Source organism: Tinamus guttatus, unplaced genomic scaffold, assembly GCF_059628265.1.
Source record: "Tinamus guttatus ecotype Peru unplaced genomic scaffold, ASM5962826v1 Tinamus_guttatus_pri_ptg000010l, whole genome shotgun sequence".
NCBI lineage: Eukaryota > Metazoa > Chordata > Aves > Tinamiformes > Tinamidae > Tinamus > Tinamus guttatus.
In genome coordinates, this window is record NW_028288544.1 from 1127095 (window position 1) to 1146316 (window position 19222).

The following is a 19222-nucleotide window of genomic DNA, read 5'->3' on the forward strand; positions in this document are numbered from 1 at the left end:
ACCATAGTTTGAAGTAATTTATAGGAAAGACCAAACAGGACAAGACGGCAGAGTACTATCTCAAAAACTTTTGGGGTGGAATTTAACCAACCTACTGTGTACGCTGCTCTATAAGCATCAGTTTTTGACCCCCTTTCCCACCATCACTCACAATTCTCATGCACTTAGGCGGACTTGCCAGTCACAATTTCCAGACAATTTAGCAGCCCACAACATCCATCCAAATTCCCCACAACATTTGTGGTAGGTTTGGGTTTCCCCCAGACCGCTACCCTTTTGCCACCCTGAAAAACTGAACTGAGTTAGTCTCGGCCTCTCTTGCCTCAGACTCCTCTTCTGTGTCCTGCCCAGTTCGGCCTCTTCACCAGCCTCCTCCAGAGGCGCCATCTCGGAAATCCATGGGACAAGGAGCAGCTCAGTGGAAGAAAACAGTGAGGGGGGTCAGACGGAAGAGAAAGTACCCAGAAAACACCTATACATATTAGTAGCTACAGATGATCCTTTTTATGAGCAAGTTTTGTAGCAGTTAAGACTACAAAGTATATCATCCCCTCATATACAGTTCTGGCAGCGACGCAGGACGTTTATGTAAGCCGCAAAGCACTAATGCCATCACTCGGGCAGTTAACCAAGGCCACAAAGACAAAGATTGTGCTGTCTGCAGAACCAGAAACCTTTGCAGTTGGTCAGATTTCACACTAGGGCCGCAGTTTTAACCTAGACAGCACGTTTACCTGCATGCCAAGGCTGTACAGCCAGAACAGCACTGCAGTAGGCCCTACTCTGGGCAGTGCTGTTTAGCCGTGTACAGCAGCTCCAGCAGGACTCGCACCCACTCAGCTGGGCAGACGCCACCAGGACACGCAGCGAGATGTGCATGGGCTGAAGGACACAGCAGGAACCGAGGGAACTGCTGGGGACACACCGCATGCAACAGCGGCCATCAGTGCCAGCACCGCTGCAGGGCTGCCACCGCTTCACAGGCAGTCGTGCTCCACAGCACACCAACCAGAAATGCTAAAAGTTGTTGTTGTTCCGTTTCTGTTGGGTATTTTTTGAGCCACCTTTAATTATAACATAGAAGAGGAGCTTGCAAAGCAGAAAACAACACGCTTCTAGGACACCAGGTTTTGCAAATGGTCAGGAAAGGGGGTAAGTGGGTAACAAAATACTTAGCTAAAGGAAACGGGTATCAAAGATGCCATATCCCAGCTCTCCCATATCTAGATGCCCCATAGTTTCAATTTCTAAACGTAGCCTCCTTTAAATGCATACCACTTACTTGCTCTGCCAGAAATGCAAGTCTATATGAATACTTTTACTAAAGTTAAAGGTTCTTATTATGTAAGCATAATAGCTGTTTAAAGTACTTTCCTGAAGGACCCCCATCAAGTGGTATTTTAAAACACTATTTCCCATTTAAGGGTAACCTCAAGGTATTTTGAGAAATACATTTGAAAGTTCACCCTCCAGTCAGCTGATGCAGTCTGATGAAATATGCAATTGTTTGCTCAATAAATTGTTTGCTGTTTGCATACTAAATAGGTATTAAATGGCCCAAGGGAAAAAAAATAGGTAATTGATTAGCTATTTCTCTACTCATTAGAGCTCAATGAATAAGGCAAAAATTTAAGTTACAAGTAAGCATTTGCTCAGCCCCCTGCAGACCCTTAAGGCACTCGTGGCGGGGAGGGGGAGGCAGGAGGTGGCCTTTCATCATGATGCTGGGCACGCAGAAAACATCCAGCCAACTTGAAACACTTTTTGAGAACTGGTACTGGGTTAGACAGCAGGAAAGCTTTCACAAAGTCCCCTCTGGCAGATCTCTATCAGCACATTTCTCTCCACAGAGCAGAGCAAGTGCAATTACGCTCAAAAATCCCAAGCCACCACCAGCACCGCGCAGCTACGATGCCAGGGACTGCCAGGCAGAAGCATCTGCGCCAGGGCCACCCAAATCCTACACCAGGTAGGAGGCCAACTAACTTTCAAGATAGTTCTCAGTGAGTTTGCCTAAGTGCAAGGAATAAGCGGCGGAGACCAAAGTTCAGCGGAGCAGCGCTTAACACGCGCACACACAGATCCTCCAAAGGCGGCAATGTGCCTCACCGAGCTGGAGCAAAGAATGTACTGAAACATAACTGAGAAGAAACTCTATTCTTTAAACGGGAAAGCTGCAACTCTATGAATTTTATTATAGCTTTTCAAAATGCATGCATTAGAATGTAATTGATAAATAGAATGCATACCATGTGCCACAACCACAAGCTCATCTCAGGGGTGGAAGCCCTCTTTAGCCCAAATTATGGGGAATACTAAACAAACACTGTTTCTAGTTCCAGAAGCACTGCAGCTGATGGGATTTCATTAGAAATGAGCTTCAACAGAAATGAAAAAAATCAATATAAGTTAGGTCCCATCCTCAAAACCTTCCTGACTCTCTATGTCAAATTACCATAGGCAGTGTCCAAACGCACGGGCCCTCAAGCAGACCAGTGATAGTCCAGAGCATCTCTGTCTCCTCAAAATAAATTCACGGCAATAATGTGATCTTTCTGCCCAAGTTTTCCTCCCTCACTAATAAAGATCCCACTCCAAAAATCCTTAGGGTTAAGCATCTTAACAGTGAAAAGGAAAACGCTGTCAACAAAATTTTACTCATCTGGCTTAGGTTCATAATACAAAACGTTCAGTATTCATTGATTATTTCTTCTCCTGAAGGACACTTTCAACTTCCATTTCCCTGAGGTTTTAGAAAGAAAAAAAAATATCAAGTCCATCTTGTAAGTGTGCAGTTCAGGACTCCAAAAAATAATTAAAATGTTTCAAAGAAGTTAAATTACTTCAACTATTGTCGTTGTACTTCAGAGTACTTCCCTCATAGGAGCCATTTTATAAAAAAGCCAGTGAACACTTAGCAACAACTTTCTGAAGACTGTAAGAGTAACTAGAAAGACTTGAAGTTTCTGCATGGCTCAAACTATTGTTTTATCCAAATTATTCAATTTTAGACTTTTGAGAATGAGTTCAAGAATTCACCTCTAATTTAATATACATATCCAATTCATAATTAGTTATCCACGTCAAGGAAAACTCCCAGAAAACTGCACAGGTGCAAAAGGAGCAACTACTGTATCAGTTAATTCAGAGACTAAAATCACTCCAGTAATTTTCTGAAAACGCACAATAAAATCTTTCAAGACCAGTGGAAAAGCCCCCAGTCCACCCTTGCAAACAGCACTCAAGAGTTAAACAGTTATCGCAATTCTGTAAGACAGAACTGGGAAAATTGGAGCCGAGAGTCCCTCAAAGGCGAATACAGTCCCGTAGCCCGTAACAGGAGGACGATAGAGAATTTGAGCTTGCTACGCTCAAATCAAGTTGTTTAATGCTGACACACAGCATTAAGCTTGGCAGCGAGCAAGAGATCAGCAGAGAGAGTTACAAGCCCCTTTCACTCCCCTCAAGTGAAGTCAAAACCGTGAGACCGAAGCACACCAAGAAATTAACTGGAAAACCCCATGCACTATTTAAGCATAGATATCAACTGTTCCCAGGGCACAGCCAGTGAATCAGTCCTACTCAGTGCTGGTTAACATAGGCAAACTGCTGAAAAGGTCAAAAGGCTGAAAACTGCCTGCAAAAGGTACCTGTAACGCCCCCCAGAAACTGGAGGCTTCTTGGTTCAGGGCATCCCAAGAGCTACAGGTTGGAACAGCTGCTTCCACCAAACTTCTACCTCGTTCTGTCACCTCAGAAGCTCCTTGGTTTTATGTCTAAACTATAGCTCTGATGAGCAAAAGAAGCAAGAAACAAATGCATGGGACTACTTGGGCCATAACTGAGAAGGGTTTACAATATGGTCTATTCCACGTTGTCTAATAATTTCAGTAGTAATTTCATTTTTAGCAATATAGCATATTCACACCAGGGACATCAGTGCTCACAATGGCCTTCAAAATCTGAAGTAGTTTCTGAGAAGGTTAAAGAGCAAAACCAAATAGAGCAACAAAAATGCATCAAAAGCTGTCCTGCGTTCAGCAGTTTAAACAACAGTCATTCGTGGAATAAAAAAAAAGTAGTTCTTATATAAAAATATGCCAAGTTTATTTAAGCCTCCCCTTCCCCCCCTCCCCCCAAATGAATTCAGGAAAGTAATTATAAGCCATCAGCAAAAAAAAAAAAAAAAAAAAAAAAAAACATTGGCAGCACCTGTGGGTGCTGAACAAGTCCTCATTTTTTCCCCCTTTACTTTTAATAGATGGCTATAGGAAACAATGTTCTTCAAAGTATTCAAACAGGTTTAATAGCCTTTATAAAGCAACCTATAGCTAGAAATTACAAAGGGAATAGCAAAGCACAAACCAGCAGAAATATTTTCTGGGAAACTAAGAAGAAAATACTGTAACACCCAAATACCCATAAACATGGGCTCAAAGGTGGCAAGTAGTGGAGACCAATCTGTTTTTTGGAGATTTTATTTAACACAAGGCATCAGTGAAATGGAAAGGAAATGCAGACTCTACTTCTACTATGAAACTAACGCCAGGGCCAAAAAAGGTTGCAGAAGAAATTACATGTTACCATGTCTTCTAGATGGTTGAAAAAGTTTCTCCCAGAGATACTGTTCTATCAAGTAATATTATTAGGTGATTTTTTTTTTTAAACAAAACTCTGCTTTAGAGTACTATGGTTTAGTGACATACAAGCTTCTTGGTTTTCGCTAGGGAATGCAAATAATTTGTGCCTTTCACATATAGTAGCTGCACTACTAGACCAAACACCTTTGGGTCAAAAGGCAAGAGTTTAACAAAAAATAAATACACTTCAGCCAATTTTTATAAGGCAATCTCATAAAACAGAGCTCAATCTCTACCTCAGTGCATATTAAGGTAGGAAGCTCGAGGGAGGGAAAAAATATATAAAGATATACATTTAAAAAAAAAATGACTATCTCCTCTGGACCTACAACTCCAAGTAAAACTGTGCAACAAAGAAAGGAAAAGACCATAAATGCACGCCCAACAAGACACACTCTTTACTATGCAAAATAAAAAGAATTACAGAGCAAAAGTTGCTTCTCCAAGAATGAGACAAGGACACAATCTGCAGAACAGAAAGAGTCTGTTATACTTTATAGCGTGTTACTGAATCCTTTATCTCACAAAGTTCCTTATAATCTTAACTTTTACAATGGGCCCGAATGCTACACAGATCATCAGCTTTACAATCTACTAAGCTCTTCTTAAGGTTCTCTCTCTTAAAAGTTTACGCAATTTTAGAAGTTACACCCCCCAGCACATAACAGTTTTAATCACAGCTTGCTAGTTCGTATTCCAGGAATTGCATGGACTTGTCAATGTCAGGTACTTGCAAAAATGCATGCTCAAAATAACGAAAACTCGGGCTTCATAACGCAATCCAGGAACTCCAAAACCACACTTTTTTTTTTCTTTTTTTTAATACTCAAGAAAAGGTGCCAAGAGACAGAGAACTTCTTAGTGCTGTTTACTGAAACTAGCGTTCTAAAATTAGCACTACTGTAAGTGTGGCACATAAAACAAGTTATGTTTATAAGCTAGCAGAGCCATTCAAAAATAGAGCAACTGATTACAACAGATTTTTTTTTTTTTTTTTTTTTTTTTAAGTCCAACTTGCATTGCCCCCATTACATGCAAAACATCAGAGAACTACTACATGCTGCTCAGCCAGCTGCAAAACCCGACACGTTCTGGCCATGCCCAGGGGCTCATGCCAAAAGCACCCCAGCATCTGCCATGAATAGACACTCCATGTTATCACAGTTACTCTATTTGAACCACAACTGCAGCATGATTTTGTTTCACTATTTATAGAATATATTTAGGTATACCTGTAAGAGATAGTTCTGCTGTAAACCAGCATATGAACTCAGAAGAAAACACACAGCTAAAGCCTGACTCACAAATAACTTTAACAAAAAAACCAAAATACTTATCTTCACAATGCCTGCCATATGTGATCCTTACATATGAAGAAAAAAAGACATTAGATGATTAATACAGGACAAAAGTGTGAATCCGAGCACCGATGCCTGATTTTCTATGCCATAACTATAATTTGATTAGGCTGGGGAATAGAGGTCTCATATTAACAGCAGCATAAGGCTGGAACAATTCCAGCACCATTAGATGTAATCTAAGCATATCCTCTTCCTCCTTTCCCGTAACGTCTATTTCAGAAAACCAAAGGCAAATCTTTACAGCACAGGTACTTCCCAATTGCCGACAATGGCCTCAGGCCATCTCACAGTCCCAACCACAGGCAGGCTTTGAACATCTCAGTAGCAACGGACCGCTGGAAATCAGGTTAGCTAAATTTTAGCCTTCACACTGCTAGAACAAAACTTCTTATTTGTAAGAAAACGGAGCATGACTTCAGTCCGTGCCACTGTCATTGCAAATCTACTCATGAAGATTCACAGAGACCTCAACCAGCCATGGCTGCTGCCACTGCTAAAATCAGGCTGGCTCCAAAACACTTGGGTGCCCAAGAACCACGGAGTAGCTCTCCTTTATGAAGGATTGACATAAACAGACTTGGCAGCCTCTTTATAAAGGTAAAAACTGAAGAGCCTATATTAAACTTTGAGAACTGCAAGATTATTCTGCCACACCAGACAAATTCTTCCCTCATTTGCTACACTAAAGCAAAGGATGGAGCTGCATCTGATCTTATTTCTTTATGGACAGGCTTGATTACAGATAATGAACAGATTTAGGAAATGCATCCCTTTCAGAAGGCAATCTATATGTAAGGATTTGTTACCTCAAAATAAGGAACAGCTGTAAGGAGGGAGAAAACAACTACACAATAAAGGCATAACAAGATTCAGCAGTGAATTATATACCAAAGCCACAGATGCACAGTCCTTTAGACTAAGGCAAAAAGAATCTGCCTTTTTGTTTCATAAAATCACATAGAAGAAGAATGTTTGTGACTAACACGGGAATGTTAAATGCCAATAACATTAGTTGTCTGGTTTTTAGCCATTTCCTAAGTATAGGTCCTAAATGCATACTGCAAAAATATACTCTAAATAAGCAGCCCAGCTGTGACCAGTTTGATGTGCATAATGTCCCTCTTTCTGGTGCCTGACCAATTGCCACTGCTTGGATAAGTGAGACACTACTATGAAAATGCCAAGTTTCAAATAACAGCAGTGTATGGGCAGAATGAGACAGAGTAGATTTCCTACAGCTGAAAAGTTGAGGAGTTGAAAAACACCCTCATTTAAGATACAAGAATGGGAACAAAAGTCTACATAGTCACCGTGAGGTCCGACTGAATTCATGCCAGAGTGGAAACCTCACCATTGCTAATGGAGCACCGTCATTTCATTCCCTGCTTCAGTGTCAGCAAATCAGAATTTCAAACAGTTACAGACATCTTTATTTCAACTGCTGACTAAGGATGTCTTATTACTTTCCCACAAGCAAGGTCTTAAGGCAGCAAACATATCCTTTCCTGGAAACTTTAGTCAGATTCTGTTTTTGCTGAACTGCAAAAGTGAGAGGAGGCTCTTCACTGCTCCAGCAGCTGAGGAGCAAAGTTTGGGTAAAGCTTCATGCTCGCACTTTTTTTTCCCCCACCAATCACTGAACTTGAGCTAAAGGTAGAATAAATGGCACTCGACTTTTAATGGTCTTTTGGTTGATCTGAAGGACAAAGTAAATTTGATAATTTGTCTGTCTGTGTTTCTCATTTGGAGCATGACAGAACTGGGCAAAGGAACAAGTGACTGTCCTCTGGGATGACTGGTTTTAGTCAAAGGTATGAACATAAAGTTAACTTTGAGGTCTCTAATGCCCTTGAATAGGCAGCAACCACTCATAGACAAATTGTTCCTTTCCTCAAACACAGTTTCAAAGACACAGACCAAAGTCCACCATCAGCTGCACTAAAGATAACAAACGCAAAGCAAGAGGCATTTTTGAGTGCTAAATCTTAGCATGAATCTGTGGAAATCCATGCAAGGATTATGAGACAGGTGAGAATTTGGTCTAGGCACGTTTGAACATGCAGAATTCATAGATTCTTGGAGACAAGAAGCTTACCTCCAAAGAGTCCCGTTAGGAGTCAAGCAGCTAATCTCACACTGCTAGAATTTAGTGCACGAGCAGCCCTCAAAGAGCACACTCCTTTAGGGCACGTGGAGTCTGTGACAAACCAAAGAGGTAGGAGGGTCAAGGACAAACACAGTCTGAACAGACCGTCCCAGCATTACCCGTGCGACTGCTCCCGAGTGCTCTGGTTAGGCCAGGGATGGGGAGGAGGGACGGAATAGGCAGAATAACTTCTGGCCACCTGAGGATTGACCTTTCCTGCAGCTCATGCACAAGGAAACCAGATATATTGCTTCGAAACAGCAAAAGGAGCCTCTGTCAAGACATTCTAGCCCTGGCTGTAGTTTCCATTTCAGATCATCTAGCTTCTGCTTCCAAATCGATTGCCTATAACGCTTACTTTTACTTGAATCTAAAAGGAAATCAATAGCATCTTAAGTCAGCAGGGAATGAAAAGCAACAACAATAACAAACACTTGTGAGGCCCAGTTTATGGGAGCAAAAGTTCAAAACCGAAGTAACATCAATTTAAAGACCATCACAAGTACATACCAAAGTAACTATCGATTTAAAGACCATCACAAGATTTTTGATACCATTTGACTGATTCCAGAGCTTTCTCTTTCTTCTTGAATCTGTTGAGACAACCAAAGTTCACAAAAGGTATAATAATCTACATATAATAAGCAATCGGACTAATACCAACTAACATTTTTATCTGTCAGTCATCTAACTTGCAGTTAAATGATGCATATAAGGCACAGTCCCCAGAGTTGGGAGGTCTTTTATAAACCTAAATTACTTAGATATATTTCACTCCTAAGTCAATTCAAACCAACAAAGTTTCTGTATTTGCTATACAAGTAGAAATTGTTCTTTATTTCCTCAAGTCACATGCTGAGTTAGACAATTTGTTCTAAAAGCAGTTGTCCTGGACTGGTTTCAGGATTCCTTCAGGCGAGCACACTGTTATTGAAACAAATAAATCTTTTCAAGTTCTCATACTTTGTTTCAGCAAAAGAGACTGAAATATGCAGCCTGTGTCAGTTCTCCAATGCTGGAGACAAAGCTCAAGAAAAGACACTTCTTGGAAAGTAGAACATAAGAGCCGACAATCTCTTCTTGTAAAAATCCCTTCCTACATAGTATTCACGTGGGCTATACTACCTCCTCAGCTGTAACTGAAGCAGCAGCGTACGGACATAAGGGTAATCTTATTTTACAAGCTGGAACACATTAGCTAAAGGAAGAGAAATACATAAGTCCCTCTGACCCCAGTCTAAATCATGAGTTTGACTAAGGCCTTGGAAAAGTCATCCACTCTTCCAAGAGGTATTTTCAAAAGATATGGGAAAATTTACTGTGTGAAATTTGCTCGGGATGTTCCAGAGAAATTCCAGTTGCATGTGCTTATAAAACTGTACCGCTCTGAATCACAGCACTTTCTTTTTTTTTTTTTTGATTAAAAAACACCTACATATCATGCATGTGATAACATTCATCTTGAAAGTAAATTTATGAAAGAAACTTAACAGCACCTCTGCCTACAATGCAATGGATTGGACAACACGACCCTGCAATATGCCTAGATAGTAAATTTCTCCAGCAAATAGTTTCTATGAGAAGCACTGAAGGAGTTCTGAACTCCTGCCCTAGCTCTACCTTATTTGCTTATCTTACCAAGAGGGATGCAGAGGGGAACCTCTTCCTCCTCAGGATCTCGCTTCTTTTGCCTGCAGCATTATTGGATTTTTTTCTTTTTTTTTTTTAACTGCTCCATCCTGAAACAGGAAACTTATTCTCGTCTCATCCAAAAGCAAACATTAAATCCTGAAAGATTTTCCTCCTTGGCTTATTAGCCACCCACACTCATATCATTTCTTCCTCAATCTCCTGCCACCACCTCTATCCCTCAGTGCCTGCCATGGGAGAAGATGAAGCACATCTGGCTGCTGTGCAGCTTCCGAAGAAGTAAAAGTACCAAGTAGCTCTTGGAAAGACCCTGCACGAGCACCCATGGGAAGCAGCAGGGATCCCTCACCTGCCCTTGCCTGCCTTCTTGGGCAGGAGGCCGAGCCACATGGTGCCTGCACCACCAGCTTGCGCCAGGGCACAGTTACAAAATACTTACAATTGCTTCCTAATTTAGGGGTTTTCATCCAAGTGTTATCTCAGGCTTCTTCTCACAAATATTAAGAGCACTCAGTACTAACAAATTTGGGGGGAATTTGCATGCAAACCCAGTGTTTTAATTTACTTAGCTATTGAGAGTTTTCTACTGATCGCTTTTAGCCTTCTACCTTCACTCAGATAAAGAAAAAAATCATTAAGGGGAGAAAAAAGAAAAAAAAAAGAAAAGAAAAAAGCCGAAGACAATACCCTGTGAAAAGTAAAATTCAGCTTTTCACATTAAGTTCATAGAGATTTTGCTGCACAGGAAGGTAATTGTTCAGGACCAAACAAAACACTTTCCAAATTAAGTCAACACTTCTGCGCTTCAGCCTGACACGAAATTGCTTGAGCAAACAGCAACTACAACTGACAGCTTTTTTTTAAAAAAAGCCTAACACAGACAATGCCAGTAAAGAACAGGTTTTAAACAAATATCATGTTAAAAACCAAAATATGTTGCAAGTATATACTTGCATTGGTATGTAATACTCCAGCTTCACGTTCAAGAGCATGATCTCTGCCGCCTCTCTAAGAGCAAATGTGACTGCAGGACATGCACCTTGCAGGGCACATATTCATTTCCCTGTGTTTTCATGCACCTCTACCCCAGTTCACTTGCAACTTTAAGTGGACTCAAATGTAAGTTTAGCTTCCTCTTGTACATGTGCTGTGTTACCTGAGAAATTTCAGCTCTGAACAACAAGCTGGGGAGAACTGCAAACAAGCTATTGCTATATTAACATACCTGTTCTTTAACAGAATAAACAGCTTATGGGCAGGACAGGCATGGGCAAGGTTTCTACCATCACAGTGATTTCAATCACGAATGTGACTAGATGCAACCTCTGAACAGCACAACTAGACCAGCAGAACAAACCCCAGCCGCTGTGAGTCTCACCAGTAGAAAACCTGATTTTCCAGGTTGTGCCTCACAGCATTCTGGTTTCCCCTTTATCATTATCCTTTATGAGCATTCCCTCACTTCTGCTATAAACAAGTAAGACTCATCAATCTTTCTCTTCCTAGCCCTTTTCCTAGCTTTCCCTCCACTCTTCTGCAGACGTGGAGGCTATAAGCACTTCAGACCTGCGTTCAGGACTTCACATTAAGGCTTTTATTCAACGTCACGTAGAAGAGAAAAACAGACTCCTCTTTAGTTACAGGCTTATGGGTCTCCTCAATTGGGGCGGGGAAAGAATCAGGAAGACATCACTTTCATCTATGAAAAAAAAAATTCACTTAAATCTATGCTATTCATTCAACTCATACACTACATTAACCAGTTCGTAATTTTATTTTAATAACCTATGCTGCCCAAGCACAAGTAATGAGCCAAGGAGGAATAACATATCTACAGAGTGATGTGAAAGAAAGCAGCCTGCTCAGCTATGTTTGTTTAAAGATAGACGGAAGTAGAAGTAACTTAGACTTAATTCACACCAAATGGGCAGGATCAACATCAGCTTTTACAGGTCTTGCATCTGCTATTGGTACTACAGACCTAGGAGCCAAACAGCCCGTTTCCTAGCTTAGGGAACTTAGGAATCTCACTATCCCTACAAGTTCCTCATCTTTTCAGCTTGCTGACTTGTCCCAACATCCTCTTACAGGTAATCAAGCACCATGACGAAAACAGAAATACTCATTTATGGTCTCAGCTGAAAGACTGATCTCTCCTGAACAGAGAAAGGAAATAAGTCAGGAACATATGACAGAAAAGAGAGATTCCAGCCCTCACTTCATCCTGAAAATTGCCTCCCATCACACCCATAAAGAGGTACGAAGTCAACCAAAACTAAGTACACTGTTGTGGCACAAACCGCAAGCAGAGATACAGCAAGGAATGTAATGAGGAGAGGCAAGACATGAAACTAAGCATGAAACAATCACGACTAGGAAAATTGCACATTTTGATTTATTAGACAAGATGATCAAGCCTCCAAAAAAAAAAATTAGCAAAGTCAACAAGATGTTTTGAGGCACAACATATACAGAAAAATCGTAACAGATTTTCCAGCTACATAAAGAACTAAATATTTACTATTGACAACTAAATTGCTATTATTTTGCTCTTCAAAGCATTTGGTCCCATTTTGCATATGCTGAAATAAAACACCAGTTTATATAAAAGCGTATTTTCCAGCCCTCCTGGGCTAGGAAAATATTAATGAAAAATTTCCAAACCCAGGTGCCTAATTTAGTTAGATGCGTAAGGCAGGCAACACTTCTAGACCTGATCAGACCACACAAACACTATCAAAGAAAATGGAACTGCAGGTGCTCAACATCTTTAAAAATATGCTCATTTGGTGGATGCAAATGTCGGACCAGCATTGTTCAAACCTGACTACCTATTAAGAAAAAGAAAGAAAAAATATAAAACAAGAAAAAACTTTTAAAACTTAACTTCCACAGAAATCAGTCAGCTCCCTAGAAATTTGCCTGAATGATATTCTGCTCAAGGCTGAAAAAGCCAAAGTAGTTGTTACTATGTCTAAAAATTGCTTTTATGCCCAAGACATTCACCGAGACCTAAGCAATGCAACCACTTTTTTTTTTATATAAGCATTTTCTCAAACAGCTTGCTGAACTCCATATAAACACATTTTACTATTTCATAAAGTTTACATGCCAAGTTTTTGAAACATGAAGTGACAAGCTCTCAGTGGAAATTCTGCAGAGCTAAAAGGTTCTTATTGCCCACAGCCTCTTGAGGCTGCAAATTGACTATAAGAAGCAAGTAGCCAGAATCTTTCCTGATTATATAAGAATGCTTTGCAAATTTGAAATATTTAAAGAGTCTCTATGATCTGCAAGAGAAGAATTCCTTTGCATGAGCATCAAAATCCCCCGGTGATCACCACAATATAAATATGCATCACTGCTGGATTTCTATCGCCAGCACTGGAAAACAGCCTCCCTCTCTCATTAAGGACCCCTCAGTGAAGAGCTGAGCCTGAAGATCCTCCTCCCCAGAGACTTACTTTAGCTAACTTTTTGCATAGGGAACTCCATTTTAATGACTGAGACCACTCTGAATTTTTCCAACTTGTTCATACCCTATATATAACTAAGTTCCTGAAGCTGCAGAAATGTACTTGAGTTGAACTCACTGATGTCATAAAAAGAAGAAAAACAAAAAAGGAGGATTAACCCACTTCCATGCTTTATGAAGTAAAACCACTGAAGTGCAGCATTTATCTGTGTCATCACATTATACCGCGCTTCAATCTAACCGATTGCCTACTGAAACTTTCCCCTACCTTTTATCAGCAGTAGCTTCCCTACAGTTCAAGGTCTCCTTTAGATTATCTCCACTCCTGACGCATTAGCTACCCTTTTGCCATGTTTACTTTCACTTCCCACTTACAATTCTAGCAGTAGCATTACTACATGCATTTTGAAGACATGTCCCTTATGATACTAACATCAATGTTAGAAATCAATTCTGTCTCAGCATCAATTCTGTTACCAAATGAAAGAAATGCAGCAAGCAAGTTAAGGACAGACATCAAACAATCTATTTTGCAAAACAGTAAACTCAACATTATTTTTTTATTCTGTTCTTACAAATACTAATTGTAAACTTACTACAAGAAAGAACATCAGAAAATACTTTATCAACTTAATGCATGCTCTGTAGTTTCCTCCCATATATCCTTATATGGGAATAACAAAATCCTTATATATTAAAAAAAACAACTACTAAGCCCATAAATATAATTAACAGGGCTCAGAGGCAGCTGTAATATGCAGAAAAGTTTTAAAGCTTCTTTTTAAAGTTAAACAGACTTTATTATACTTAAGGTTGCCGACCAAGCTGCAGTCAGAACCAGAGCTCCAGTTTCATGCTGTTCAGTCCTCCACCTGACTTAACGAGCTGCCTTTCCGTTATTAATCACTTTGATACTACACCCTCCTAACTCAGAGCTTAAACTTTCGATACACACGCAAATGCAATTTACTCCTACCAAAAAAACAGTCGGACCTCTCTATTAATGTAAAGCAGCATTCCATGAACCACTCTCAGAACTTTAAAGGAAAAAAGAAAAAAAAAAGTTTGCTCTTTTTCCCATACCAGTCACTTCTTTTCAAAGTCTCAATTCCCTGCATGAAAGGGAACTACTTTTCAGCTTTCTCTTAGAAAGTTATAAGCTCAGATTTGTAATTACATTTAAAATTTTACCGCATGCTATATTTATTCCTATAAAGAAGTCTATGCATGTGTACTCTTCAGGTGCCACACTGAAAAAGCGCTGTAATGGCTCCTTTCCACCCCCTCCCACCCCGCTAATAAGAAGGGTTATATTTACACCCTGCACCTGCACAGGCACCCTGTTTAAACCTCAGCATTGCTCCTCTGGCACTGCTTACCATCGGAGCAATCCTGAGCTAACCATTGCTCTCCCAACCCACTGCGCAGGGAAAATGGCATCCATGGGGTGTCTATCCCACCAGCTGTCTTCTCATCAGGAAAGAAACTCAAGAGCTGCCGAGGTGGCACCGTGTGGGCTTCGTGCCTAGGTGACCCCTCCGGACACGAGCAGCCACGCGGCTTCCACACGCAGAACGGGCAGCACCTCCGCGCATCTCCGCGGCCTCCTGCGGCAAAACCAGTCCACGGGAGCAAGGGCCAGGCCACAGGCACACGAGCTGCACCCAGGGAGCCGCTGGGGATGGCGCTTGGGGCACCTCAGGCTGTGACGCGTCGTGGGTTGCGCCGAAGCGGGGAGCCAGCGCCTGCCCCAACGCCGCCAGGGCCTCGCTGCTCCCACCACTCCCGAGCGCGGTCACGTGAAAAGGGTGATCAGGAACACGGTGTGAATAAAATAAAACAAAACAAAATAAACCCAAACAAAATAAAGTGCCCGTGACGTGCCACACCGCACACCCATGGGGCGCACCAGGCCGCACGTGCCGGGGACCTGCGCTGGCCACCCCGCGCTTCGCGTGGGCCACCAAGCTCACTAAGAGATGGGGATTTTCAGCAGCCTGGAGAGCGCAAGAGAAAAAATAACCGAATGAGGAGAGAGGAGGGGGAAAAGGGGCAAGGCAAGGCCAGGACCTGCGAGGTTGACTTTCCCTCAGCCCTCCCCTGACACCAGCCGCACCTGGCACTGCCTGTAGCTTAAAATTATATATATACATACACACACATATATGTACACACACACATATATACATATATACACATATATATATATACACACATAAGGGCTACAAGCAGGCTGGGGCCAGCTCTGCCCTCAGACCCAAGTGTTTTTTGGGGGGAGGCGGAGGGGGGGGCCGTTGCCCGGGACCGTTGCCGCGGGGGGGGGGGGGAGGGGAACAGGGGGTGCCGGTGCGAGTGGCCGGCGGCGGCCGCGGGCCCGGCGCGGCCCTTACCCGTCCTTGCGGCGGGCCTTGTAGACGTGCCCGTAGGTGCCTCTGCCCACTTTGCAGCCCTCGTACTCGAACAGATCCTCCACCCGCTCGCGCTCGGCAGCCAGCTTGGATTTGAACTCGTAGTCCATGTCTCGCCCATGGGCGGGGAGGGACGCGGCGGGCGGATCAGCACCCCCGGCGCCCGCAGCCCCCTCCCGGCACCGCCATCTCCGGGGGTTCGCGGGGGAGGTGGGGGGGGGCGGTTTGTTTTTGTTTTGGTTTGGGGCTTTTCGGCGGGGGGGGGAGGGGGGTGAGCTCCGCCGCCACCCGCTTCAACTAGGCTCCTGGCGGCGCGGCGCGGGGGCTGCCGGGAGTCGTAGTGCGGCTGCCTGCACCGGCCCCGGCGCCGCGGGCGGAACCCGGCCGTGCGAGGACTACAGCTCCCGGCGTGCTCCGCGCCGCTCCCGGACAGGCCGTGCCTGCGCACTAGGGCCCCCGGAGACGCAGAGCGTTTCCGCGGCCGCTGGGAACTTGCTGACTCTTCGTGTTGCCGGGCAGAGGCGGCGGCCGCGCGCGGAGCCTCTCGCCGGGGGCCGCACGCGCCCTCCCCGCGCCGCCGCCGCCACCGGCAGCGCGCACCGGGCGCGCCGCGCTTGTTTATCCCGCCGGCTGCCACTCACGGGCTGCTCCCGCCCCCGGGCGCCCTGCCGCTTCCTGATTGGCCGGCGGGGCCCCGCCCCCGCCGCGGGCGGCAGCTCCCCAGCGGCGGCCCCCGCGGCCGTGGCAGCGCGGGCTGCTCCGGGTCCTGGTGGCGGTGCCGGTTCCGGCCCGGGGGCGGCCTCGAGGCGCCGCCGAGCCCGGAGAGGGGCGGGGGGGGGCTGCTCCTGCCCGTCTGAAGGGGCTCTTGCCGCGGCCGTTGGGCCGGGGGCGGCCGTTGGACCACGCGTAGCAGTGGTGCCGCGTTAGGCTGTAGGGTCGGAGCTTGGGCCGCGGTGCCGTCTGTGTAGTTGGAAATTACCCGGGAGCTCTCGGGACACATCTTCGTGGAACCCAGAGTGGCTGCTGCGGCAACTCATCTTTAATCGTATGGCAGGTTGCAGCATTTGCCTTCAAAGACCATCCCTCTCCCAGTAATTATGTTTTAGGATTGTGTAGCCTAACTAAAAAGGTTTGTCTCTGCAGCCCTAAACGTAGATTTGTGATATGGAACTACTTTGACGTTCCTGTTAGACATTTTGAGATCATGGGAACATTTAGGCATTTAAAAGTTCCACTTTAATATATTTTTCTCCCTCAGGGTTTTCTTTGTGGAAAGATCATTCCTCTGTGCAGGCTCATTTGTGTTATGGAAGCGCCATAGAGAACTAATCAAGCATCTAGGTTATATCCTTTCCTACCAGCAAGTTGTCCCTACTTTTTGTGCTCAGTGTATAATAAGCAGAACAAGTGAATGCAGTTAGAGAAAGGTAAGGGAGTAAATGATGGAGACCGTGTGTGTTAGGAAACCATCTCCATTCACAGCCAGCGTTAGCTAGTTTGCTAAACGTTTTTTCCATGTGTAACACACGTTGCATGGGAGGGGTGGACCAGCTGTTGAGAAGTTGTCATTGCTGATAAAGAGAGGCGTCAACTGCGCAGTAAGATTCTGGTGCATAGCAAAGTCATGAGGTCCTGACCAGAAGTTTGTTTCTCAAACAATGGCAAAAGGTGCATAATCATTGCAATGAGATTGCAGGAGATGGCAGGTGACTTGACTTTCCTCTTGTGTCAGGTATCTGACAATTATAATTCTCAAAAAAAACTTCATTACTCTGTTACCCAAGTAGTATCTTCCAGAGAACTACAAATCTGCAGTTGCAGATGCAGATCTTTCTGGACAAGTCCTGGTTATGAGCTGGCAAATTTCCTAACCACCTTGGAGAACCATTTATCTTTCAACATCAACATTAAACGTGTTCATCAAGAATAAAGCATCTAAATTTTTGCAAAGCTCTAGAGTCTTTAGTCACTTCATAACCAAGTCCAACACTAAGGAGGAACGGACATAGACATAAAAAGACAAGTGCATCCATATTGCAGGTTATGTTACCTAGATGTAGTAATCCAGTCTTAAAGATCACAAGGAATATGGAATATCTTGACTGGTGGTAATCGTAAAGTGTATAAAGTTCCCTTTGCCATCTTTGACCAAAACAATGTACTTTTGCATTGCATCCTGGTCTCTGACAGCATTGCTTTTTCCTCTCCGTTTCTGCCAATGGAATGACCGGAGTGTCTCTACTTTGTTGTGCGTCTGCAGCATCAGTGAATGAGGGCAGCTGAAGCGTGCGCCCCATCACGGAAGATGAGCTAGGTGGTGTTTGTAAGTCAAGACAGCTCAGTTCCAAACCAGCCTGTGCTCATACGCAGCTCCCAAGTGCTGCAGTTAGCCCTGTTACCACTTCTTCCATAAGGTGATGTTGTTTTGTCAGCATTTTGCCCCTGACTGCTCCTGGAAGGGAGGAGGCTCTCCAAAGGAAACCTCTCTAACAGTGGAAGCCTTTTTCTTTAATTTCCAACCTACATTTTGTTGTGACCAGTCTGCATCTATCCTCTTCTCTTGTGCAAACACTGTCCTTAAGTAGCCTTGCTCTCCTGTGTGCATTCCCTGCCAAAAGTATTTATAGACAGCAATCTCATCCCCTCACAGCCTTTGTTTTGCAGGACTAAACAAGCCACGCCATTCTCATCACCCTTATCAAATAGGCCACCCTTTCATTTGATCATCCTAGATACATCTTATTGTATTTGCAAACCTTGCAAAGAATGTATTCAAAATATTTCATGTAGAATGTGTGCTGTTAAGTCTTAAATGCATGCTTTATCTGAATCCACAACGACCTTGGTTAAATAAAACTATGTTAAATAAACTTGGTTAAATAAAACTATTTACTTTTATCTAGCAATTCACCATCTCAGCAACAGGCTAGAAAATGTATACTTTGGATTATTTTGGGAGGTTTGGGGCCCTTGGGAGGTTTGTGTCTGTTTAATAATTCATAGAGAAATAAATGTTACTCAGTTTTATCACTCTACCAAAAAACACAAGTTCGACTGATATAATGCAGTAAAACTCAGAATGTTATATGTGCTCCTAGTCATTCTGTCATGACATAACCCTGCTTCTGGGTTCTGAGCTCTTAAGCTGGTCGCATAAAAGCCATTTTAAGTATAAAATTATCCTAGCAGTCCTAGGTTCATCCCAGGTCAGGAGTCAGTAAGAATGAGAGTGCCTTCTCACTTGAAGATTGCAAAAGTTTTAGCAATTCATGGTTAAAAAAATCTCAATGGGCACATTTTTATCTCCTTGAAGTTGTAACAAATGGCAGGATCCTGCCTCAAGTTGGGAGGGGAAAAAATCAGATTATATTTCTTTCGTTTGGGGAATTTCCAGTATTGAAAACCAAGTCAACACTGATCCTGTTTTGAGAAATTGTATTCCCATGTAAATGGCGACTGCTTGTTCGGATAGTATTTCTACCATTCCCCTAAGCTTTTGAATCTATTTTAGGATCATAATTTCTAACCTAGTCAAAAGTGAA

At 43.3% G+C, this 19222-nt stretch overlaps 1 protein-coding gene across 1 annotated transcript in view; it reads right to left on the minus strand.

Annotated features, from left to right (window-relative positions):
• Nucleotides 1–16012, minus strand: part of CDK19 (cyclin dependent kinase 19) — a 112274-nt gene extending 96262 nt beyond the window's left edge. The window contains exon 1 of the mRNA XM_088522452.1: nt 15663–16012. Within this exon, the coding sequence (XP_088378578.1) occupies nt 15663–15790 (128 nt within the window). The 5' untranslated portion in view covers nt 15791–16012. The remainder of the gene's footprint in view (nt 1–15662) is intronic.
• Nucleotides 16013–19222: the final 3210 nt, after the last annotated feature.